This window comes from Barbatula barbatula, assembly GCF_947034865.1.
Source record: "Barbatula barbatula genome assembly, chromosome: 12".
Taxonomy (NCBI): domain Eukaryota; kingdom Metazoa; phylum Chordata; class Actinopteri; order Cypriniformes; family Nemacheilidae; genus Barbatula; species Barbatula barbatula.
The window spans coordinates 11,285,677-11,311,638 of record NC_136775.1 but is presented as its reverse complement, the minus strand read 5'-3'; the positions used below and the strand labels follow the sequence as shown (position 1 = coordinate 11,311,638).

Below are 25,962 nucleotides of genomic sequence, written 5' to 3'. Positions count from 1 at the left end.
ATCTGTTTGAGTATGCAGTTGTTATTTTAAGAGGATCACATCACATGTTTCTATGTAAATGTTTAATCAGAAGAAAATGTTATTTCTGGCATCAATGTCAAGAGTTTGGTGGTTTTACTAATGATGTGTTCAGTAGTTTTGATCTAATCCATCATAAACCAATATTCCGTTAGGGCACTGTTGGAAAATATGTATCCAAACCAGATTTGTAATAAGCAATACCCCCAACATGACAATGTTTTGAGTGATTCTAGCCCACTTTAGTGTTCATTTTCAGAATTTAGATTCAAGGAGGAATGAAGTATTATTTCACCAAAGAGGCCACTGGGGGCGTTACCTGAGGAGGCATAAATACTTCCATAGTGCCAGCTAGTTAGCATACATATGAAGTGTTAGGCCAAGTTAAAGCAGTGCCAAACAAAATACTAAAATCAAGTACTGGACCATGTAGAGTTACCCTATTGTGTTATAAACTCTGGCACATGTGTCACAAAACATATTTACAAGGTGATAGGGAATCAATAATAATGTTCACTGAATGGAAGACTATTTTCTAGACGTCAAACCTTATTGAATTAAATATCGGTATTTCATACTTTGTCATAAAAATAAACAAACAAGGGCGCATGCGCACATCAATGGATTTGTTGGCCGGAATGATTTTATAGTCGGACTCGCACATGCGCGAATGTCTGGGGGAGGAGCCAGTTTCAAAACACGTAAATTATTAAAATAAAAACGTTACTTTGTAAGTATTGCGTTCAGTATTTCCAAATGTTGGGTTCTGATGCATACTGAAAATGTGTGTGAATGATAGTACAATGAATGGGTTTAAGTTATCTATTATATTCTTCATCATGTGGGGTTGCCTCTATGAGTTAGTGAATAAGTGTGATGTTTGCCGTATCTTACATAAAATCTTTGTTGTAATTTAACAACGCGGTCAAATATTCTTCATTTCGCCCAGAGTTGCTTTAAACTGAATTTATACTGCAGGAAAAGTTTTCTTCGGGGACTTAAAAAACAGTATCGAGGATACCTCGTGTATGATATTCAATTTATTTAGCTTGTTTTCGTCTTTCTGTTTCAAGAGTAGCAGCGAAGCTGTTGCCATGGAAATTCTTCCAGGTGTAGAGTCCTGCTGGAGCCAAGAAGGCAAGAGGCAGAAGATGCATCAAGCTGCTGAACCTGGGATTCAACACACTGTAAGTGTGGGACTCACATGTGTTCAAATGTCATAACACAAGTCCCTCCTAATGGAGCAGCAGACTCAAGACTTGCTTCTTTCATTGGACTGTGACACACACACAAATCCTGTGTTTACTTTTCCAATTTGTATTGACTTTTCAGGTGTATAGGTAGTTAATTCCCTTATTGCTAGTTCCTTTATAGGCGGTGCTTTTCTAGCAAATAAGAGTCAGAACTGAATGCTTGCCAACCGGTCACGCACATTAAAGCATGCAAAAAACCTGCACTACAGCATTTTCAGGTGGTGCTGTTTTAGTTTTCTATTTTATTTTTATTTAAAAGAGGATTTTTTTTTATTTAACAAGAAAAAGCATATGCTCTTTGGGTATGTTTTGAAGCATGGTAGCTGGTTATGAGCTGGTTAAAACTGGTCCTTAAACCAGCCGAAACATGACTCTTAAAAATAAAGCTGATTTTAATGGACCACTTTATACACTGATGAAGATTTAATTAAAAATGTATATTTATAACTCTATAATATAACTCTATAGGTTTCTATGGTGACTCGTGAAATCTCTGATCTATTGGCAATGTCTCCATGTTGTTCCCGTGATCGAGTGTTAACTTGCACGAGGTTGATTAAACTTACCCTTCAACCCTTCAGGGTTTAGCTGATGGTACATAAATATCTGTTAGAACCCACAACCTTGCGTTGTTAACGCAATGCTCCTACCACTGAGCTACAGGAAAGCATGACTAATACTATGACTCAATACTAAACTGTAGGAGGAGGCTGAGGATCAGAAATACATTTTTAAGAAATACAGTCAGTATGAGAAACCTAAAGATATCATTATAATTTAAAGATGGAATAGTATGCCATAGTTCCCATTGGGTGTCACCTATAATAAAGCCTTGGAAACCTGCCAGTCTGGGAATCGAACTTGCAACCTTTGAGTTTTAAGTCTCGCTCTCTGACCATTAGGCCACAACTATCTTTGACCCAACGCATCAAATATTACCTAGTAAGTGGACAAGAGTAATGATATGCAATTGCTTCTGCTTTTAGGGTTGCGGCAACAACAAAATCTCTGCATGTTACGGCATCTCAGAAGGATCCAGTGATGAGGAGGATTACAACGTGCCTGTTGACTGTGAGGATTGCATGTGCTGCGTGTGTGGAGAGCACTTCCCCTACCTGGATCAGCTGATGGAACACCTTAAGACACACAAAGGCCAGTTGTTTTGTCACCTATGTACTGCAAATTTCGACAGGGCTGTTTCACTGGCGTTACACCTAAAGAACGCACATCCAAAGTACCACCTCTTTTGTACAGTCTGCCACGTTTCTTTTAAGAGCACGTGGCATCTGAATGAACATCTGGAGAAGCATTACCAAAAAGAAACAAAACATGATGAGAAAATGGATGTTAAGCCTTTAGTTAAGCTTGAAGCAACGGAAAATGGTGTCGTTGAAAAGTCTGTAATGGGCAATAGTAAGGACAATGTATTTTTGCTTGATCATTCATATTGTGTTCCTGTACGTCATAGTGCGTCTATGGAATATTCTAGAAATCGAAAAGTTATTAAAGAACGACAAGCCCGAATCCACTCCCCCAGCACTTCATGTTCCTCATCTGGGCTGTGTTCCGATGATGACACAGGCTCAGAATTATCCTCATCCACCTCACACCAATTACAGACGCACTTCGATGAGGAATATGTGATACCTGGAGATGGTGAAAGTACTGATTCCACTGAGGACGACGGTGACGCACTACCACCCGGAGACATTGAATATTACCCAGATGAGGACCGGAGCTCAGAATCGCAATGTTCTACAGGCTCCAACACTGTTGACTCGAAGAGTAGCTCACGCAACTGCCATCGAAAAACAGAGATAAAGAAAGAAATTGATTCTGAAATCAAAACATCTTTTGCAAATCACAGTGTGAATCCTGAATCATCAACCCGTGGAGCAAAAATTGATTTTCAGACCGATTCTCCCAATAGCAAAGTTGCTAATAAGGAGGAGAATGTGAACGTTTGTGAGGAAAAGCCTTTTGTTTGTTGTATGTGCAATGCTGCGTGTAGAAATAAAGATGTACTGCTCAAACACGTCAGTGAAAAACATCCCACAGCAGTTTATATCTGTTCACGCTGCCTTAATGCCTTCACTCAACAGAACACTTTCCAAAAACATGACTGTTGTAAGAGACCTACAAGGCAAATGGACATTTTGCTTGCCGCCACAGTACCACAGTTACCTGATGTAAAATGTTCTCATGCTAACGATCCAATAACAACATCAGCCCCTGTCCAAGGCCCTGAATCTTTTGAGATCCAAATGATTCCTCAACTGCTTCCTCAGTCTTTGACTTCTGCTGTAGCCCCACTGAATTCAACCAATTCTTCACAGAAAATAACCTCAGTGATACCTGTTGGTCAGACTGTAACAACACCTCCACAAACAACTATTTCAACACAGACCATGCTGGTGGGCAACGTTTCTCCTTCAGGCCCCGCTAAATTGACCGAATCATACCCACAAGCGGTAACTGTACCGCAAACTCTTGTCAGGCCTCCTAGTGTTTCGGTTAATTGCCCTAATGTTCCTGTTTGTTCACCCCCTATACAGCGTCTTTCGCCTCCCAACCAAACCAGGATGACACTTCGGATTCCTACACCTTTCAATTCACCTCTGCAAACACAGAACAGAGTTATTGTGTCTTTTTCGCCCACTGTTAATCTACCCATTCTAGTATCAGCCAATAATAATAAGTCCACACCCGCTTCAAGTCCACTTGCAGGTAATATTAGACCTCTTCAGTTATTTGGACCTGTTCAGTTAACCGGGAATGTTAGGCCTGTTCAGTTAACCAGGAATGTCAGACCTTTTCCGTTATCTGCGATGGTTCATTTCCCCGGGAACGTCAGACCTGCTCAGCTACCTGGGAATGTGAGACCTATTCAGGTACTCGGTAACGTCAGATCTCTTCAGTTTTCCAGAAATGTCCAGCCTCTCCAGTTACCAGCAAACAAAAGCCCCATTTTGCTACCTGGAAATGGCTCCGTGCCCTCAGCATCCTGTCCCACCCTTGTAAGTGCCATTCTCCAGAAGAACCTGCCTCACACATCTCCTGCACAGGTTCAGTCTCCTACATCTGGCCTGCCTCAAACAGTGGGCATGTATGAGAACAAAAGCAGTGATATAGCTCTTCAGAAACGACTCAAGCAAACCTGGAGCTCTAAGCCCATCTTCCCCTGTCGTCATTGTGGTGCCGTCTCAAGGCAGCCGTCTCTGAGGGTACGTCATCGATACTTACACCGGGGCTCACGGTTATATAGATGTCAGTGTGGGAGGTCATTTCAACGGCAGATACATTTACTGAGGCACCAGGTACAGCACGCAGAGGCCGTCCGGTTTGTTTGTGCATGCTGCGGAAGAACGTTCGACGGGGCACATAAATTGACCCGGCACAAACAACAGTCACAGTTAATACATAGACAGTATGCAAAGACACAATGCATAGCAGCCTTTGAGTGTACCTGCGGCCGGGTGTTTACAAGACCCTCTGTTCTACTGTGGCATGTGCTTAAAAATACAAAAACCTAGATAATACACAAAATTGGCAGTGCATTAACTTAACCAGTCTCTCCTGTATAAACCAAATGAGAACTTCTGAAGGTTTATTATTGTTTATTTTATTTGGGGTATATTTGATTTTTACTTTGTACAATGTTTGTGCACATGTCACGATCATGGTGGTGGTGGTTCTTTTTTGTTAAAAGATGATTTAAATGAAACTACAGAGGCTGAAAGACGAATCAGTAATTCGTGAACAGTAACACATTAACCCCAAGGTTATGTTTCAGAAGCACTGTAATTTGATGTTACCTTTAACACTATCTAGCAGTCATTGAGAATTAAAATCTTGCAGAGATATTTAGTTAATGATCACCAAAGAGAGAACGTCATACAATGTGTTCGGAGTTTTTCATTTCATTTTCAACTATAATAGTTCAATTTAAGGGGTCTGTGTCTTACAGTACAAATCTGATTGATTATAATACATTTGTTATACATCAAAATAATACACAAATATACAGAGAAATTAAACTCTTTTTTTTAGCTATTATAGTTATAGTTTCATATAACACACAAAGTTCTACTGATATGAGATGTCTTTATTAAAATGTGCAAAAATAATGCTGTAAACGGTTTCATTCATTTTCTCCCAGTTTTTGTATTTCACAATACAACATGCAACGTTTCTTTAATGCAAAGCAATAAATTGTTTTGCTTCACTCGGTTTGCTTTTATGTTCTTTTATAAGCAGCAACAGTTAATGATTGGTGAAATAATGAGTCAGGTGCAATTCATGTGTTCTTCCCTGTGGCCTTCCTTGGGCCAGCAGTTTTGAAAGAGTGAACACAGCAGTAAAACTAACACCTCAAGTTCCTGTCTGGAAAATAAAAATACAAAAAAGTATAATTTCTGCTGTTCAAAACGGTTTTAAATATTTTCAATGATCTTATAGATTTCATATTTTGCACACATCAAATAACTACATCGTAAATGATAAAAGACAGCAGTTTTCAAACTTGTGCAATACATATTTTGTCCACCTGGGGGAGATGTAACAACAATGGCAAAAAAGTCTGCCTCATCCATGGTACCTAATGACAATTTATCTGACTTGCCTTTAAAAAAAAAAGCTGCCAGCAGTTAACTATTTTTTTCATTGAAAGATACCAAAGCTATAAGCATGCTTTAAATGTAACTGTTTAACATGTCCTCGTGCAACAGGAAACGTTGTGTATCAAATCAGATTAGAGACGGAAAAAGTTATAATCAAGCTGCTCAGCATGATTTACACTCATGATTTAAGACACAAGATGCTTAAGAGATGATATCCTTCCTAAATATCACCTATAACTTTATATACAGAGGAACGGCTAGTTTGTTTAAAAAAAAAGTTTCACATACTTTTTGTGGCTTCACAAACTTGAGCCCGTTACAAGGGCCCTGAGACGATTACAAGATTCGTTCTTGGTATAAAAACAGAAATTGGTATCGCTTTTGAACAGAAACTATAAGTTATTTTCTAAGTTCATGTTCAAAGCATTAGCTGCGTAAAGAAACATCCCTATCATAAATACAAATGAGTTTTTTGTAATCAATGTTTTGTCAACATGAAGTCTCCATGGTTCATGCTGCTCTTATTCTCGTGTGAGAAAATGGTTCAACATGCATTTCCTCCATAAGCTCCGTACACCAGCTGGAGATCGCTCAGAGGAGGCAGAGTATAGTGGCCTTCATTAGAAATTTGAAAGAGTTGTCATAAGTCACCTGTTTAGATAGAGAGACAGACAGACAGAAGTTACTCCATAAACCATTTACGTGCATGATGGTTTCAGATCTAAAAATACTAAGGACTGTACAAAATGTATTGTTTTCTTATATACAGTATATAACGAATACATTATTTCTAAGAACACTTTTAAGACATTTGACATATTAACTACATTACCTATGGTCCCGTCTGTTGTGATGTAGCGCCTGTGCGAGCAGCTCCGAGGTGCTTTGGAAGGAGCGACTGAGCTCATCAAGCTTCTGCTCCATTGATATGATTCTCTGCTCAAGCTCATGATAAGAGCTGTTCCAGTTTGCACTTAGATCACACATGATCATCTGCATCTGTCGAATACAGGCAGTGTTGTGTGATTTGGGAATAAAAACTGATTCGAAATGAGCCATTTAATAAAAGGATTTAAAAGTCATGAGATATGGACATTTTATGTTTCAGGTTTATTCCTAATTTGAAGAGATATGTCTCAGTGGGAACACTTTCTAGCCGTTTTCTGCTTTTATTTTTATACACACAGTAATAGGGCCTTGCCATACCTAAGCTAAACCTTTTACAGAGGTTTTTATGGGAGATTTTAACTGGAAATGTATATGTTTCAACACATAGTAATGAAGAACCTGGGCAGATCTAACATAACACTGATTACACACGAGCTGAGTTACGTGAGTGCCTCTTTAAAGCACAATGACGAATGTCTGGCTCACCTTCGACAGATCCACCATCTCACTGGCAAAATCCCTCAGCTTTCTCCGCTTCAGTCGCAGGTGACGAAATCTAATTGAAGACAAAGAAATGTGTTTATTACAAGTTATAAACCTTACAGTGTAACAAAGTCTATGTTGCTAGCAGAGCAGCGCCACCAGAAGTCCCTTATACCTTTTTCAGTTAAAATGCTAAATGATGAATGAGTGTTTGCTATGTTTCTTACCTTAACGTAAACGCAAATTTCCCCTTTTGGGGACAATAAAGTGTATTTCATTAATTCATTAAAATTAGCAGCTATTACATGCAGTATATACATATAAAGCTTTTGGATGAGATAACTAGTTATTTCAAAACGTTAACCCGTTTAAAAAAAGAAAAGAATCTAGTTTTTTTATTGTGCATTCCAATTAATATCAATGAAACTGCAGTTGGGTTGTTTTTAAATTTAAAATACAGCTTACTAACACAACAAAACACAAGAATAACATGATAACACAATAAAAACAATTATTTGTAATTTTTTAGATGCCCAACTGCAGCAGTTATTCAGCTGTTTCAGATTGTTAATTTCCGAATAAATCACAATAAAATGTTTAGTTTTTGATTCCTAAAATATTTGTGTTTTCTCTTAATTATGGCACATCCATTTGTTAAGCACATAACTGTACATACATTTTTATGATCATTTTAAATGGTAAAGTTAACCTTAAAAATGAGTTCAAATCATTTTATTCAAAACCTTTATATGACTCTTTCACCTGTGAAAAACGCGAAAGAAGATATTTTAAGAAATACGGTTGTGTGTCCATACAATGGCAGATAATAGGCCATTATTGTTTGGTTACCAACAATCTCCAAAATATCTTATTTTGTGCTGTGACATGATGGTAGTTATTATGATTTTTTTTGTTATAAAGTAATTAAAGAAAGTTTTTAACTGTATATGTGTGCAATACAATCTTTCGAAATTTGTTGATGTGTCGGTTTTGCGTTTAGGTTTCTCTGAACATTCTATGTCCCAAAAAAGCTTACCACTTATGGAAACTGGTTATTGCACCAGTAACTGCTGAAACATGCAAAAATGACAGACCGGTGTCCATGTGACACAGACTGAGATCAAAATGGGAACAGACCAAAAACCAGAAACAAGCATGACCTCCCGACTGGTCGGTTGCTCAATCCATCCATTTACGTTTTCTTTTAGCACTCGCTTTCTTTCCAGCATATTTTTGGTGGTTCTACTAACTGTAAAACAGGAAGTAAAAATCCCTCCACCCAACCACTGTTGCTCCTGCTCACAAACACACATGGAACAATCTAAGCGCCAGATTCCCGGAGTCATTAATTATATGAAATACTGCTGTGAATAACTCACATATCTGAACTTTTTTAAAGAAACCCAGGTGAGCATCTCTTTTTAGACTTTTATCTGTAGAAAGATTGGGGCTGTTGTAAACAATCAAGAGTTGACATCAATCAGCTGAGTTATGGTGAAACAAGTTACTTCCAGATGCTGAGAGAACACTGACTGCTGTTATTACAACCATGAGATCAACAAGCCTGCATGTTATGAAAGCTCGAATGCAGCTACTTTAATTCGTTCTGTTATGATTATTTGTTGTGTATAATGTAATTTCTTTAACACTGATCTGTTTGTATAGGAAATGAAGGTATAAGAGAAACAGCAAAACGAAATGGCTGAAACCATAAACAGTGTAAACTTTGGCACAAAACATATTTTAATCAACATGTGTTCTCAAGTGAAATATTTTTTTGGATATTTTTTCAATCTAAATTCAGTTGAGTGTGAAGAAAGAATGTTATATTAAATGTTTAAACAGGTGTTACATATAGACGGTTTCATTGAACACAGGCTTATGGCCTGGTTGCTCAATTGTTCTTGCTTGATCACAAATTGTAATGATATCATATTGTCATGTAATAAAACATGTTATAACAAGAGTTAGTAAGTCCTGATGTCAAACAAAAGTAGTGAAGTAGGCATTTAGAAAAGAAAATCTAGATGATCTGTCAACCCCAAATATGTGGCATGTTCCCTTGAAGTAGGACTTAGATGCTCTGATGTCTCTGTCATGATCCTGCCTCTCCTTGTCTTGGTTTTCGAGTCTTGTGGCAGGATCATGTCAGTCCCATGTGTTTTGTGAGGAGAAAGAGCATTGTTTTGGTTTGAGAAGCCATGCTCTCTCTCCGGTGTCACGTCCTTTAGTCCCGACCCCTTGTTTCCCCGGTTAGCGGTCCATAAGTGTTAGTCTTGTCTCCAGCCCTGGTCCATCTTTCCCTTAGTGTTTCAGCCCCCTCACCTGCCTCGTGCAATCCTCCTGTTAGCTTTCCCTTAGTGTTTCATCCATGTCACCTGCCGCCACTCTCCCTGTGTCATCAGTCCTTGTTAGTGTTTTCCTTTATCAAGCCCCAGTTTCCCTCTGTCTCTTGTCGGTTCATTTTGCACTTTGCATACTTTTGCACATTTACCCTAGTCTGTCTGGATTACCCGTGTTCCTGTTCCTGTTCAAAGTTTGTGGATTATTGATTACCCGTGTTCCTGTTCCTGTTCAAAGTTTGTGGATTATTGATTTATTATTCTAAGGACTTGGTTTGTTTTGTCCCCTTGAGGGAGGCTTTTGTTTACTGTCTTGTTTTAGTTCATGTTTTCCCCATCGAGGGTCTTTTGTTTTAATAAAGTTTTGTGATTTATATCAAGTCTGCCTGCGCTTGGGTTCTGTCCACACACCCTGACAGTCTCAGACTCATTTCCACCATAGTGTACAAAAATAAATTGCTGGGTCTCAGGAGGATATATAAACAGAAGGAATTTTTTTGTTATGCTCGCATAAAATATAACAAGGTCAAAGAGGTCAAAATAACATAAAAGATGGCCTGTTTATTCTGACATCAAGCAGCACAACAGTAATATTTGTGCATGTACCTGTATTTAGGAAAATGTTTTTTATGTGATAATAATTTATATCACAGTTTTTATGTCGTTTGTGTGTCTTGTCATGCTGTCAGTCTGTCACATTTCTGTTGACATTGAATTTGTTGAAATTCAAAAGACACTGGACTGTAGTGGTCACAATCCATCTAGAAATTAAGATAAAATGAAAATGTCGAATGGTCTCTTATTTTCATTTAGCGGACCATCCCTCGTGTTCATCTCTACATGTTTACATTTGTTGGACAATAAGCCAACAACTCAAAGTGCATTTGAGGCATCCATTAGAATTAAACCCACAACCTTGGTGTTGCAAGTGCCATCAACCAGTTGATCTAGAGGATTCTTAATGGATGAATGTTATTGTGAAGGTAACAGATGACTTACACACGAATGGCCTCCAGCAGATATATTTGATGATGTCTATGTTCTCCACTGTTGTCCTTTTCCTGGGTGGTTCGATGTAGTAGCCAACATTCTCTTAACACGTTGGCTGCAGCATGCCGGATCTGCGGCACAGAGGATATGATTAATAGGTCACCTATTTGTCATAACTGCTTAATGATCGATTAATGGTCGGCCAAGTAAATGTTTAAATTGTTCACCAGACGATTGATAAAAAACTGAGAATAAATTGTGCTGTTATTCCAATTAAATTTCAATCTGTAACTGTAAAACAAGTGTATCCTACCATAATATTTATAGATTGTGTAGACACATGAAATTAAACAACTGGTATAATACAATCGGTGTGGGGAGGTCTTGATGAGAACACAAACGTAAAAAGACAAAAGCGGAAAGACACAATGGTTATTCTGAGGGTGATTCACAGATCACAATAGTGATCAAAAAGTTATATGAGGGCTTCCTTTTTTTATAAAAATGTTTTCTACCTTTGATTCCATTACTGTCCCAGTGTCTTTCTGCAGAAGACCTGGCTACTCATAATGATGTCACCAGCTCCCTGCCAATTTTGTGTGTTTGTGGTTATTATTAGAGTTTCTAGGACGGACTGTGTCCAGATGTCTTCCTTTAAGTATCATCAGAGTAAATCACTGATCTGATGAGTTGGATCTGTGGCACGCTCACACACACACAGTGATGTACCCTGTGACAGGATATGGCTTCTGCCAAGCTGAAAGCACAGGATCCAAACCTATCCAGATGATTATGTTAACAACCTCAGTGTTTTTTTCGTGGTGGAAAACAATCTAATGTAACTACGGGTTCCCTGTACACCGGAAAGGAACATGCATTTTTGTGTCCAGGGTGTGTTTGGTTATTTTTCAGCTGAATTGTATTTATACTTTGCATTCCATGATAGAAATGTGACATATTACATATTATATTTCACTGATGAGCATCAAGGAATTTCCATGACTTTTCCAGTCATTTGTGAATCAAAGATAAGGATTAAACCTTGCATAGTGTTCGGGTGTGTTGGAACTGTTTGCAGTGTTCAGGAACTCAACAGCCAGTGATGTGTAAAATGCATGTGAAATACGTGATATAAAAGCATTTTTCTTATCGAAACATGAACACCTACAGTACTTACATCATAAACATAATGACTTAATAATAATAAAATAGGACCCCTTTAAAAAATGATAGATTCACTTTTTTTCAACCTCAGACATTTATATAGTATTGGTAGATACGTAATTCTTTTTCTCACCCATATCAAATACAATTGTGATTAAACAGAAGCAAATTAAAAATACTCAGATATGCAGTCTATGTTGCTTTTGACTGGAATAATATACGCATCTGTAAAGTATTTTTACATGAATGGTTAAGGCTGTATTGATTTAAAAATTAATTATTGTATTCCCTTATGCAAAGAATTCTTTTTTTTCCTATATTTTCACTGTCAATATATTAAATCTTTTAAAATAAATTTGAAAATATATAGAATAATACTTTAGAATTTCAATATGTGGAAATGTATTATTTAATAAATTGTATTATATTTTCCAGTATATTCCCATATATTTTTGTTTCATAAGGGTTGGGTCCCTTAGACAGTGACACAGAAACATTGAAGTAACAAAAACATGCACACCATATAGGGTTAATGTTATATACATATATATTAGATGCACTTATAGAAAAACTATTTATAGCTGAGCATAATTAGGAAAACCTTTTTAAAATTTCGACTTTTACAGAACTTTTTAATATGTTCTTGATATTCCTTTCCACCTCTGGGAATGTTACAATGCAACCCTTGTGTAGGTGCATGCCAATAGTGACACCATGGTTAAATATCATCAGAATCCTTTCCTGACCACCTCTGAAGGTGTTTTCAGTGATCCGATCGCTATTCAAACACAATGCATTTTGGGACCTGCCATTACTATAGTCAAGTGCTATCCAAATGTGTTCCCATCCCCGAAAATATAAAATGCCAAGCATGAAGAGACCCACAGTGATTCAGAACCTGTCAACAGATGCTTGCCTACTCCAATATATCTTCACTCTCTCCCCTTTCCTTTTTTTTAAAAGTCTAACCAACTATTATCCTCCTCTATGCCTTTATTTGTGGGGTCTCTCCGCCTTCGCTCTGATAAACAAACAGATGAATCCTGTTTTGAGGAGTGTAACACTTCGAAGCACCACGGTTATGACCAGCCCACCAAGCCATGTAGATCCACCCACTAAACACCCTCTCTCCTCCATTCCATCACATACCCTAATGCGCCCTCACAGGACACAAACATCAGTGAATCTTATTTCCTGCCTCTAGTTAAACCTCTCATGGACAGACACACATTTTTCCTGACAGGGTCTTGATTGTTTCCTCCCTTTGACGCCTTATGTTGGCTATTAGGAGCGCACTGCTTTCTCTGGCTGACCGACCTAAGCTTTTTCCCACACTGTGCTGTTGTCCAGAATTCCCTATTTAAAGAAAAAATAATATTACAAAAAAGCCTCCAAAATCATGCTGTATGGAAAATAACGTTGCTCCCACCCATGTCTGTTCATCCTCTGGGTCACTGCCTTTTTTTCTCACGCCAAACAGAGAGCTGTTATTTAAGGATAGTTAGGCATTCCCAAATGCCTAAACTAAGCCTGATTATCATGAATCCGACTTTTACAACCAATAAAGAAATTAAAGTAAATTCATCTCTACTGTAAAGACAAAAGAGAGATGGCATCTTCTAAATACCAAGAGATGAAAACATTTTTATAGGGTGGTCAATGCGCTCACCCGCTTGGAGATCTGAATGTCCATCATGAAGAAATGCACATGTTTCTCTCCTTTGTTGAGCGCCAACTTCTTAGTCATGACTGCTACCAACATAGCAGTACATGCCACACCCTGAAAACAAACACACACACACATGAGCATAGTTACCAACTGTATTAATATCCCAAACATGCACTCAAGCATTTAGTGTTAATATAACACACAATACACATAATTCTGTAACAACAAAGTGCAGCGACAGTGTCTTTTCTACAAAATTAAAAGTGCATTTACCTTAGCTCCTTCATTTGTTGCATTAGAGGAATGAGAGATAAAAAGGTGAGATTAAAAAATACTACAAATGTCCAAAATTGATTATTCATGGCAGTTGAAGTGAAATTGGTGTACAGATATATCACAGTAATGTCCTGTGTCATCACGAACGAGAACGCTTCAGAGTAATACCAGAACTTGATCACCCTGTCTGGTATGTTTTGGAATAACAAACTGGATATGCATTATCCCTTACATATCACACTATCACTCAAAGAATAACAGGTGAAGCTGTCCCCATCATTGTGATGCTGATTTCTTGGGTCTTTATATATCTGACCAGCGAATAGGCATGTTGAATACTTTTGCTGAATCAGCTACAGGTGAGATGGCTTTCCCCTTACTTATGAGCACTCAGTATTCTGTTCCAGCTGGATAAGGAAACTTTTTTCTGGTTTTCCAAGACTTGGGCACAGGTTGGCACACCCTCCTGATCTAGTGGCGCCAAATGCTATAAACCGACTAAAAATGGCAATGGTGGAAAGTTTTCCCTAAAAAAAGGGGAAAGCTTATAAAAACACTGAGCGAGCGAGGAAAAGAGGAGTAATGGATTATTTTCCACTGTGTCAGGGAGGTGTCTGGGTTTGGCTTTAGCCCCACGCTCCTGTCCTGTGAGCCCCATGCTCCTATCCTGCTCGCTTATCTGCTCTGATCGGAAATGAACGCTGGAGGAGGGCGAGACAATCCAAATGTACATGCAGCTGTGTGAGTCATACGTGGTGTACACCACAAAACAGCAGATGTTTTCTTAGACATGCTGTCATGTGCTGACGTTGTCGCAACGAAGATTACTTCACTTAATTTAATTCTTATTTTTTTAAATTAATTATTATGTTCAATTTCAGCTTTAACTATATCTAAGCGCATCTAAATGCATGTGACTCTAGGATACACTGATATAATGTAATCAGTTGAGTTCTTGTAAACCTCTTGCTGAGTCTAAAGGCGCTCCCTATCTCCTATACAATGCACTAAATCGGGTGTCTGAAACCTGAGTCAAATAATTCATTCCCTATATATGGGGAACAGTGAACGAGTGAACGAGGGAGCGGTTTCAGACACAGCATCTGACATGAAGTTAAAAGATATCGACTACATTTTCAAGCACATTGAAATGATCTTGTGTGGGTGTAACCAAAGAATTTGGTTTATATGCAAAACAATCTGTGTAGCTAAAGCCTTCTCTCCCTCCTTTACTTAGTGAACACCCAGACACAAACAAACACTGTGGATCCAACTAACAGTATTCACACAGATGTCATATTAAAACGATTATTTTATTATGTTATAAAGCTATGCTTTAAACATCGCCATTATATGATATGTCAAAGAAAAAATATTTAACATATAAAATACTCTCAGGGAAACACCTGCAGGATATTTGTTAAAGGGACAGTTCAGGCAAAAATGAAAATTCTGTCATCATTTACTCACACTCATGTAATTTCACACCTGTATTAGTTACTTTGTTTGTTTGTACTTTGAGAAAAGATATTTGGAAGAATGTTATCAATTTTCAGGAAATTTTTCAGGAAAAATTCATAGACTGTGACTTCATAATTTTGTCTGTCAACACTGCATCAACCTTCTCTGCTCTCCTCTGTCCGCCTGCTCCAGCACCTTCATCTGAGTTAACAGCGGCTGATTTTGCATCGTTCTTCATAAAGAAAACTACTGCCATCAGCAGCCAGTTCTCTACACCACCACCTGTCGAACACGCCCACATCCCTGACACATGGTGCTCCCCACCTTTTCTCCTCTGTCTGAAGCTGATGTCTCCAAGGTCATTGGTTCCAACCACCCTACCACCTGCCCACTGGATCCCATCCCCAACCATCTCCTCAAGGCCATCTCTCCAACGGTTGTGCCTGCTCTGACCCACATCATCAACTCTTCGCTCACCACTGGGACATTTCCCACAGTGTTCAAAGAGGCCCGCATCACACCGCTTCTAAAGAAATCCACCCTGGACCCTACACTGCTAGAAAACGACAGGCCTGTCTCCCTTCTTCCCTTCATCGCCAAAGCCCTGGAGCGAGTTGTGTTCAACCAGCTCTCCTCCTTTCTCATGCAAAACAACCTCCTGGACAGCAATCAGTCTGGGTTCAAGACTGGCCATTCCACACAGACTGCACTGCTCTCAGTCATCGAAGCCCTGAGACTGGCAAAAGCATCATCCATGTCATCTGTGCTCATCCTACTGGATCTGTCTGCTGCCTTTGACACTGTCAATCATCACATCCTCTTTGCTTCTCTAAGTGCTATGGGTGTCTCTGGAATGGCGTTGCAATGGTTTGAGTCCTACCTCTCAGGTAGGTCATTCAGAGTATCCTGGAGAGATGAGGTCTCCGCTTCCCAACAGCTCAACACGGGGGTGCCACAGGGCTCAGTGCTTGGACCGCTACTCTTCTCCATTTATATGACATCCCTCGGCTCGGTCATTCAGAAGCATGGCTTCTCCTATCACTGCTATGCTGACGACACACAACTCTACTTGTCATTTCAACCGGACGATCCGACGGTCGCTGCTCGCATCGCAGCATGCCTGAGTGACATCTCGCTTTGGATGAAGGATCATCACCTGCAGCTAAACCTTGCAAAAACGGAACTGCTTGTGTTCCCAGCCAACCCAAAGATTCACCACAACCTTGCCAGTCAAATAGGCTCATCAACGATTACACCGTCCAGCACAGCCAGAAACCTGGGAATGGTAATCGATGATCGGCTTAACCTCACAAGTCATGTTGCCAGCACCACCCGGTCCTGTAGATTCATCCTCTACAACATTAGGAAAATTAGACCTTTCCTATCGGAGCACTCTACGCAAGTCCTAGTCCAGGCTCTTGTGCTGTCCAAACTGGATTATTGCAATGCGCTTCTGGCTGGACTTCCTGCTTGCACAATCAAACCTCTCCAGATGATCCAGAATGCGGCGGCAAGAGTGGTCTTCAATGAACCGAAGAGATCGCATGTAACTCCGCTCTTCATCAGGTTACACTGGCTCCCTGTTGCCGCCCGCATAAAGTTCAAAGCTATGCTCCTGGCCTACAAGACCACCACCGGGTTCGCACCATCGTATCTCCACTCGCTAATGCAGATCTATGTTCCTGCCAGATCACTGCGGTCTGCAAAGGAACAACGACTAGTGGTACCATCCCAAAAAGGAAAAAAGTCACTCTCCCGTACCTTCTCTGGATCTGTTCCATATTGGTGGAATGATCTACCAGCTGCTACAAGATCAGCAGACTCGGTTGCCATCTTTAAAAAACGCCTAAAAACGCATCTCTTCCGTCAACACGTCGCTGATAGATTATTCCTAATTCTCTTCCCTTTCCTTCTTTAATAAAAAAATAAAAATAAATAAAAAAACCACTTACTAACCTCACTGTTATTAGCTTTGTATACTGTGCTAGGCTTTAATGGACTAGTTTGATGCACTTATGTATTTTGTTGTTATAATTACTTCCAATGTTTCCTCATCTGTAAGTCGCTTTGGATAAAAGCGTCTGCTAAATGACTAAATGTAAATGTAAATGCATCAAAGAAATCCCAGTTGGACCCTAGTGTATTTGTATATTACTGTTTTTAAGTTTGGTTTGGGTGGCTTGTTAAAGGGATAGTTCATCCAAAAATGCAAATGCGGTCTTCATTTACTCACCCTCAAGTTGTTGCAAAACTGTATAAAATTCTTGGTTCTGTTGAACACAAAAGAAGATATTTTGAAGAATGTGGGAAACTAAACAGTTCATGGGCACTATACTACAATAATATTTTTTGGTTACAAACATTCATACTAATATCTTTCCTTTCCTTACACAGGTTTGGAAGTTGAGGGTGGGTAAATGATGACATAACTTTCATTTTGTGTTGAAGTATCTCTTTAAAGCAAAACATAATTTTACTTTATTGTCAATATTGTTTATAATTCCCAACTACCAATTTTGTATGTACAGTATATGCAATGTAAATTCCTCTGGTGAATGTATTTATAAATGTTTGCTTATATTAATTTAATATTAGTAATTAAAGCTATGTATTCTGTCATTTTAAATACAATTCCCAAGAAGGACAGTGTTGTTATAAGATAATACCTGTAATACCTAAATTATAATTATGTAAAGTATATACATATATTTACCATAACACCTGTGAAGAGACAAACCACCTTGCCACAACTGGTATGAGGGGACACATCTCCATAGCCCACTGTGAGGAAGGTGATGGCAATGAGCCACAGTGCTGTGCCCATGCCACCTGTCTCTACCTGTTCCTGCCTATAGGTGGAGACAGATAGTAACTGAATGTGAGTGAGTGGCCACACAAATAATTTGCCTCACAGTATTTATGAGATTTAAATAACCAGGCAGGACATTTACATTACATGAGAGTTTTTAAAAAGGCCTACAATCCAAACTAAACCCGAATGACCTTTCGTAACCTGAAAATACAAAAAACGAAACAAATACAATGCCAATGAATAACACAATAAAAGTATTTACTACCTACGCCCTGACATGAATAGTTCCATGAAAACAAAAACTTGTTAGTGGTTAGTGACATGTTGTCAATGCTGAAGAACATTTTGTTTTTAGAATAAACCTATTTGTAGGAATTGTTTGACTACAATTCAAACAGAATTTAACAAAAGAGAGAGAGTGTGAATGAATGAATGGCATTTCATGAGCTTTTATCTAATAAACCAAGAGGGATGACAGAGACGTAAGGAAAACTTTTTCCGGCCGCACTACGGCCATAGTCATTAATAAATTAATTAATTCATTCATTCAGCTTGTTTTCTCACGGGCATTCATTTTATTTACCTAAGGCAAAAGTAGTATATATATCATGTTTTGTTTTGAAGAGTGGAAAAGTCAATGCTGTAAGAGACTGGTATACATTCACGAATGTGTCAAAAGTTAAGAGCTACAGCAATATTTATACCATGAACCTCGCATTCTTTTAAGAATCAAGCGATTAGTCGATCCTGACGAATTCTTATTGCAAACTTTGTAAACACAACAGCTTACTTCTTAGATCAGATGGCTTTGTGTTGTTTCCAGGCGGAACGTTATAGAACGCGACACACACGTCTCCCGGAAATCCTGTGAAATTCAACCAATCAGATCGCGACTTCGAACGTGCTGAAGTGTTTCCAGAAAAGTGTGCCTTATGCATCAGACGTTTAGCCAATGGTTCCTGGGCATGAAGTCTGAGGCTGAGACTACCAAATACATAAATACCAAATAGATATAATGCAAACAAAGGGACCCTGTGTGTGTCAGATGAGCTATGTTTGTGTGTCTCTGTTTGGGCATTTAACTGTGTATGTGCTTGTGTTTGTTACCTCTCGCAGAGTCGCAGCATCCAGGATGCGGAGAGCCAGAAGAACATGATGAAGACCAGCAGCGTGCGGGCAGGATACTGGTTCATTAACAGCTTGAGCACAAAGCGAAAGGTGAAATTGATGTTGTTGAGGGAGCCGATGCTCCTGTAGGAAGCGCTGAGGAGAACCTTGCTGTGCAACAGCACGGCCCTGTGCACCAGATAAAGCCTCAGGAACATAAGGGCGGAAAGCAGCAGTTCCACATCTAGCATGACTTCTTTGTGACTTGAGGACAAGCAGAGGGGAGCAGAGGAATTTCCCTCTGATTTCCCCCCCAGCCTGTTCCCCATGTCTGGCCTCAGGTAGGTGGCCACAGGATGGATAGCACATACAACGATCTCCAGAGAGATGCCAAGCACCCGGTTACTGGTCATGGCAATGCGCCAGTCCACCTGGTTGTGGTCGATGATGAAAAGCTTGAAGAGAGGAAAGAAAAACAGAGGCAGGATGTGTATCAACAAGAGAATCACTAGATTGATCTCACAAGGAAGCAATGATTAACAAAGTATGGCAGAGAAAAGAGAGCAAGCAATGCATTCCTGATTCACGGTAAGAGCTGAGCCAAAATAAACCCAGTCATGCCCTCTCTGATAGGGCGCCTGGCTATAGACTGCATTTGTTGTAAAGGACAAATGTGTCAGTGAAATTATTCGCAACCATAAATCACAAATGAACGCCTCATTAATTGTATGACACAAAAAAATCTTCAACATGAGTTCTGGCATAATAAGAATAACACCACAACTAATCCACAAAGAGGTAATAGTGTTTGTGTTTTGGATAACATTCTGCACTTCGTAAAGTACTTGTTCAGGAATACTGTTTTAATTCTTTCCTGATTAACCCGCCACACCTGTTTTACTTTATATCTAATTAAAATTGACAGAAAACCTGAGGTCCATTCCTATTATTGTGAACGAGTCTGGCTTAAAACCAGGCTTAAATCTGAAAATCTAAACGTGACGTAATAAGCATTCAATTTTGATTTCCATCTTTGTAGGAAAAATTGCTTTATAAATCATTTTGTTCTGTTGAACACAAAAGAAGATATTTCGAAGATTAAGGAAAGCAAATGGTTCTAAGGCACTTTTGACTACCTACTTTAGTCAATGGTGGCCAAGAACTGTTTGGTAACAACCGTTCTTCCAAATATCTTTCTCTGTTTTCATCAGGACAAAGAAATTTATACTTGGAATAACTTGAGGGTGAGTAAATGATGACAGAATTAAATTTTTTAGGTGAACTGTCCCTTTAAGCGTGACTTTTGTTTTATTAATCGATATAATAGATTTATCTTCCATTCTTCTGTCATGTTTCCTTCTTGGCCGAACTTATGTCCTTTGGCCCAAAGGAGTTAAAGTTTGTCTGATGTGTAATTGATCATTTGCCTCCAGATTTCATTCTCAATTAGTAAAGTTTTTATGCTTTTAAACATATTCAGTATTCAAACACACACACACAAAAGCCCAAAGGAACCCCTCATTTCACTGACGCAGCATGAGGAGTCCAGATAAGACCAGGACCTAACAGTTTACACTTCTTATCTCTACACTGCACTTGCAGATGTCATGATTCTGCTGCATCATGTCATGTTTCTCTTAGTATAGTGGCAGGATCATGACAGAACCTCATGTTAAATGTGGAGAGAGACAATTATTGCTCTTATGGCCTTCCATACTCTCTCTCAGTCTCGTCTTTGTTCCCATCCTCTCCTTACCCTCGTTATTGATTAATGCCCTTCACCTGTTCCCCTCTTGATTTGGTCCCTTATTTAATGCCCTTGTGTCTTCTGTCTTGTGCTGGTTCATTGTGGTTTATGTGGTGAGTTCCTGTGTTATGTTAGTCTAGTCATGTCTAGTCATGTGTAGTTTAAAGAGTTAATTTAAGTTTTGGTTCAGTGTAGTTAGTCTTAGTCCTGTCATGTCATGTTATGTATCCATGTTTTGTTATGTTACCCCCACGTGGGTCTTTGTTTTATTATTTATTAAATTATCTGTTAACCCCTTACCCGCTGTCTGCACCTGGGTCCTCTGTCCGTGTCTCACCACGAGAATCATGACAGCAGATCCCAGTGTTATGAAACAAATTTCTAATCTTACAGTTAAAAACATTCAATTCTCCATAGACGTTGTTGTTGCTTCATCAATTAATCACTCTTGCTAAACCTAAACAAGCATACACCAATGATCCTACGGTTTGAATCATTTCAATGGGAGATGAAATTAAGAAGATTTACCAAGGTTTCATCACGTGTCATATTATTTAGCACAATCATATCAGATTTGGAAGTCAAATAAGTCTCTGATGGAACAGAATAAAGTCCTCATACCTAGACACATGTCCTCACACACTGAAAGAGAAGTGAAGTCAAATTAATTTTCATTTAGATGGAAAAAAACTCACTCTGATGTCTTTATAATGGAAGGCAATGATGAGAATGAGCAGACACCCTGTGGAGAAGCTGATGAGACCGTTTATGGAGAGTGCATACACAGATCCCTATGGAAAAGAAACAAAACAAAGACAACGAGAGATAATTGTATAATAAAAGCTTACAGTTAGGGACCAAAATTCTTATGAATTTTCCATGTGAAAACTTTTTAAATACTCATAAACAGCTAACAGGTATATTAGTATATCTGCTTTTCAGAAATCTATCAGGCATATGCCATTAGAGGTCAAAACTCCAATCCATTATTCAAGCAGGCACTACTTAGGCACTTAATGATGTGGAAAGATGCAATATGACCGTAGGCAGTGTAAGCTGCAAAAAAAGTGAAAGAAATGTGGAAAAACTTGCATAATTTTCCTGCATAGCAAGGAGCTGAATTCATGAACATGTTCTTAAGATGTAATAAAAATAAGAAAGTTCCTAAGATAAATTATAATGTGTCTGTGTAAGAATATTCCTAGTGCAATTTTTGTTCTTAGGAAATGTAGTTTCTTAATTGTTTTGTAAAGAAACGCATGCGCATGAGGTAATTCGATTAAACAATGTTTATGGACAGATGGAATGACAAACACCTCATGATTTTTAATAAGCTTATCTTGTAAGTTGACCAATTTTAACCTTTACAAGCTGCAGAATTTCTATGCACATTTCCACTCCAATGTTGAGTTGCTTGGATGCGGAATTTATGATGATAAATAAAAATGTATCATAAAACAGGTTGACTTGTGGATTTAGGCTTGATAATCTTCATATTGCTGCAATCCCTCTGAAACCTTGTATCTCCATATTTCATGATTTATATTTTTGGCCATAAATCATTATTAGTTTCCCTTTATGTTTATCAGCAGGATTTGCAAATATCAAACCAATTAACATTGCTTGTCATGTATGCAAGGTTTCAGAAGGATATGCTTTTTTATCAAATGTTATCACTAAACCAATCTTTGGGGAAGTAAACAGGATAGATGATACGTGATATATTGAAACAACCTTATAAATAGACTGACATAACCATGGGCAGGTAAAACATTAAGCATCTTTATTTGGCGGTGTCAATTTTAGTAATTTCAAACTATAATGAGTCTTTCATGACTGTTCATGTGTAAAAACTCTATTTTTGCTATTGCAGTTTGAAATAAACTGTCATAAGTATTAACTTAAGGTTAAGATGTTTAAGGGTAACACAAATTATGTCAGAAACTGCAATTTTGACTGTTTACTTTTAAAACATTTAGTCTAGCAATTGCCTTTTATATGAATAATGATGTTCAGGCCTAACTGGCCTTACCTAATGTATTTTTTCTCTATCCTTAGAAAAAACTAGGACTGCCTTTTTACTTCACATTTGAAATAAAAAAAGATCACAAGGTACTTGTGTCCTCCACCCAGAGTCGCGACAACTGAAGTTAGGATTATTCTTTAAATTCTTTATTTCTAATTAGCCATTGAGAAAATAATTACAAACTTCTTTAATGATGACTTCATGACACGACAAATGAGTTGTAGTATATCGGATTGGAGTAATAAGGCAAGGTGCCAAATTTAGGTGTATAAAATGCAATGACACTTTTGTATTCTTCCATACAATTCTGTTAATGCAGCTATGGTAATAGAGCTAATAACCCAATTGTAATATATTATGATTTCTTTATTTATTTAGGTAAGTATGAGAGAATAAAACACAACAAAATTAATGAAACAGAAGTTTAGGGGTGGGGTTGAGGGCCGAAGTTTGTTTTCCCCACTCCAATCACCATGGTATGTGAAGAGAATAACACATGAAAATCAGCACAGTGCTTTTGTCCCATTAGAGGTCAACACTTGAATCCATTATTCAAACAGGCGCTAATTATGCAGTAAATGGTGTGGAAAGATGCAATATGACCATAGGCAGTTGGAGCAACAAAAGGGGGGTTATGGGGGGGATGTGGAAAAACTTGCATAAATAGCTGCTTTTCCTGTAGTTTCCAATGGTAAGCATCCACTCTTGCAAATGTAGGCAATGCTTTTAAACTCTGATTTCATTCTTTCTTTAAATTGTCTCAATATTGCAGAGTATCGACAAAAATAACAGCACAACACTTTTTACTGAACAGATAACCTGCTGTCAGGTAAAGCCTGATCCAATCTTAGCACAGTAGTGTATATATCTAACAAGTTTTAGTGGTCCAAAAGAGGATTAGAAGCTTTGCATTTTATTCATGTCAAAGGAATAACTATTTATATAACACATTTTCTTTGTTGCTTGTCATTATGGTTCTACTGCATTCTTTACGTGTCAGTCAATACCTTTTCAAAGTATTGAGTATCAAAATTATTATGTAATGTATGAAATGAAACGTTCATTAAGGGAGAAACAATAACTTTAATCAAGAACATTCAGGGGGCTATTCTCTGATATTGTTGGAAAGGTTTCTCTGCATCAGTATCTCAAAATTCTGAATTTGAAACAAAACTCATCACTGCAACATAACATAAGCACTTTTAAAAGTTTGAAATGCTTCATGCTTTGGTCTACATTACACCTGTCTCTGTCGTGTAAAATCACACAATCATTATCAGAAGATACAAATTAGAATACAAAATAGCACTGCTCTTTCTGACCCTGTTACTTTGTGTGTTCTGTCAGCATTATATATCAGCTTTATATATTGCAGATCTTATCGGGCTGTATTTCTGTGATCTTTTCACCCGAAATTCCGAAACGTACCTTACTTAAAATTCTGAGACAAATTCAGAGACAATGTTCTAAACGCTCTCTTTTCATTACGTTTTCATTATGATTAATTTGTTTTTTTCAATCTACAAACGAATTAATTTCTTTAATGATTAATTTTTAAAACCATAATTAAGCAAGCCTTAAAGTTGCACGTGGTTGCAGTGCCATATCTCCGCATTTACAGAATTTAGATTAAAAAACATTATTGACTAAAATTAATCTCAGAATTACGCTTAATGAACTTACTCTCCTTTAACTCTGAGCAATAGAGTTTAATAAAATAAAATTGCGTCCTCCAAATTCGCATCCATCAATTTCACCAGGGGAATGAAACCCCACAGCTTCTTTAAACCGTTACACCTGATCTCAGGTGCACCGTGCACCATCATTACCGCGATTTCGTGTTATAAGATAAATACTTACTGGTTGGTACACGACAGGGCACAGTTCAGCATGTAATATCATTAACATGATTCCCAACAACGCGGTTCCCAGAGCCCACGAGCACAAGCGCTTCTTGTCCTCCAGAAGAAACTTTCTGTCCCGCAGTCTGTAGAGATTTCCCCCCTCGATCGGGCTGAGTCTCTTCCCCGACGGCGACAGCGGCACTCTGATCTCCATCGTCTCGCCGTTGTGGTTGACGAGTCCGTCACAGTTTCCGTCCACCTTCGAGTCGAAATGCGAGAAGCGCGAAGTCATCTCCATTGCGCGCTCTTGTTTTCAGTCCTGACAGACCTGATCGCCTCCTTCAGTCGCCTCCATCCTGTCTTACCCTCACTCCAACCGAAACGTTTCATAGACCGGAGGATGGCATGGGACAGTGAGGCCGTACTCCAAGTGGTCCACTTTCGTAGCGCAGTAGCGAAGCGGAGTGAACTCCGAAATGCGCGCCCCCACCTGAACTCTCACTCACACAGTCCTTTAAGCTTTGACCGGAGCCGCACGCGTCCGTGGAGACGCGCTCCGACACACTTCAGTTTGAAGTTTCGCTTTTACGCACTACCCCAAAGGCAAAATGCTGTGGATGGATTACAATAACTTATCTTAAAAGTGCCGCCACCTTATATGATGTGACTCAATTCAATGTTTTCACTTGCTTTGATTGTGATGTTTCTAACCAAAAGGGTAGCCTATTGCTGTACGCATGTGACAAATTCTTGGAGAGGGTTTGTTTTAAAATGGATTACATAAAATCTCGAACAAACACACTAATGTTAAATGTGTGTTGCAATGCATAAGAAAGAGTGTAGTTCACTAATCTATAACGGGCAAATGCAACCAAAAATGCAATGCCCACATCAGTTGATGTCTGTGATTAAATAATACCAGATGGCGACAAGGTCCAATCTTTGTTTACATACGCCTTCTTCAAACCCAATGAACTTAAACCAAGTCTATTTCTATGCTCTAAACCTAGTTCGTCTTCCTCTTGGAATTACGTTATGACCTTGGGCCATGTGACACATTGAACGCGCCTTGATGTTGATCCTTCCGCCTGTGCATCCTGTAGCACTTATCTTACAACAACCAAACTTTTAAAAAGTTATTATAAGATCCTCCACGTACAGTATATGGCTTATATGTAGTTGGTGTCAAGATCCATTCAAGTTCTAAGCTTTACGCTCCAACAAGGGGTGTAAAACATTAGTTTGATTAAGTATGAATTGTAA

At 38.6% G+C, this 25,962-nt stretch overlaps 2 protein-coding genes across 4 annotated transcripts; one reads left to right on the top strand and one right to left on the bottom strand.

The window, feature by feature from the left end:
- The first annotated feature begins 671 nt into the window (after window positions 1-671).
- LOC306901130 (uncharacterized protein) lies at window positions 672-5,495 on the top strand. 2 transcript variants are annotated; one of them, XM_079468680.1, is made up of 3 exons: window positions 672-748; window positions 1,092-1,205; window positions 2,258-5,495. In XM_079468680.1, exons 2-3 carry the CDS (start codon window positions 1,113-1,115, stop codon window positions 4,802-4,804), a joined length of 2,640 nt encoding a protein of 879 aa, XP_079324806.1. In that variant the 5' UTR covers window positions 672-748; window positions 1,092-1,112; the 3' UTR covers window positions 4,805-5,495. The 2 variants fall into 2 exon arrangements, with proteins under 2 accessions (XP_079324806.1, XP_079324805.1); XM_079468679.1 differs by lacking the exon at window positions 672-748 and having other exon boundaries at window positions 995-1,205; window positions 2,258-5,489.
- On the bottom strand, window positions 5,358-25,222 carry kcnn4 (potassium intermediate/small conductance calcium-activated channel, subfamily N, member 4). 2 transcript variants are annotated; one of them, XM_079468681.1, is made up of 9 exons: window positions 24,716-25,222; window positions 21,525-21,620; window positions 19,083-19,537; window positions 17,877-18,012; window positions 13,427-13,537; window positions 10,603-10,724; window positions 7,265-7,334; window positions 6,723-6,889; window positions 5,358-6,541 (listed from the first exon to the last, which is right to left on the bottom strand). In XM_079468681.1, exons 1-9 carry the CDS (start codon window positions 24,995-24,997, stop codon window positions 6,538-6,540), a joined length of 1,443 nt encoding a protein of 480 aa, XP_079324807.1. In that variant the 5' UTR covers window positions 24,998-25,222; the 3' UTR covers window positions 5,358-6,537. The 2 variants fall into 2 exon arrangements, with proteins under 2 accessions (XP_079324807.1, XP_079324808.1); XM_079468682.1 differs by having other exon boundaries at window positions 6,723-6,883; window positions 24,716-25,143.
- Window positions 25,223-25,962: the final 740 nt, after the last annotated feature.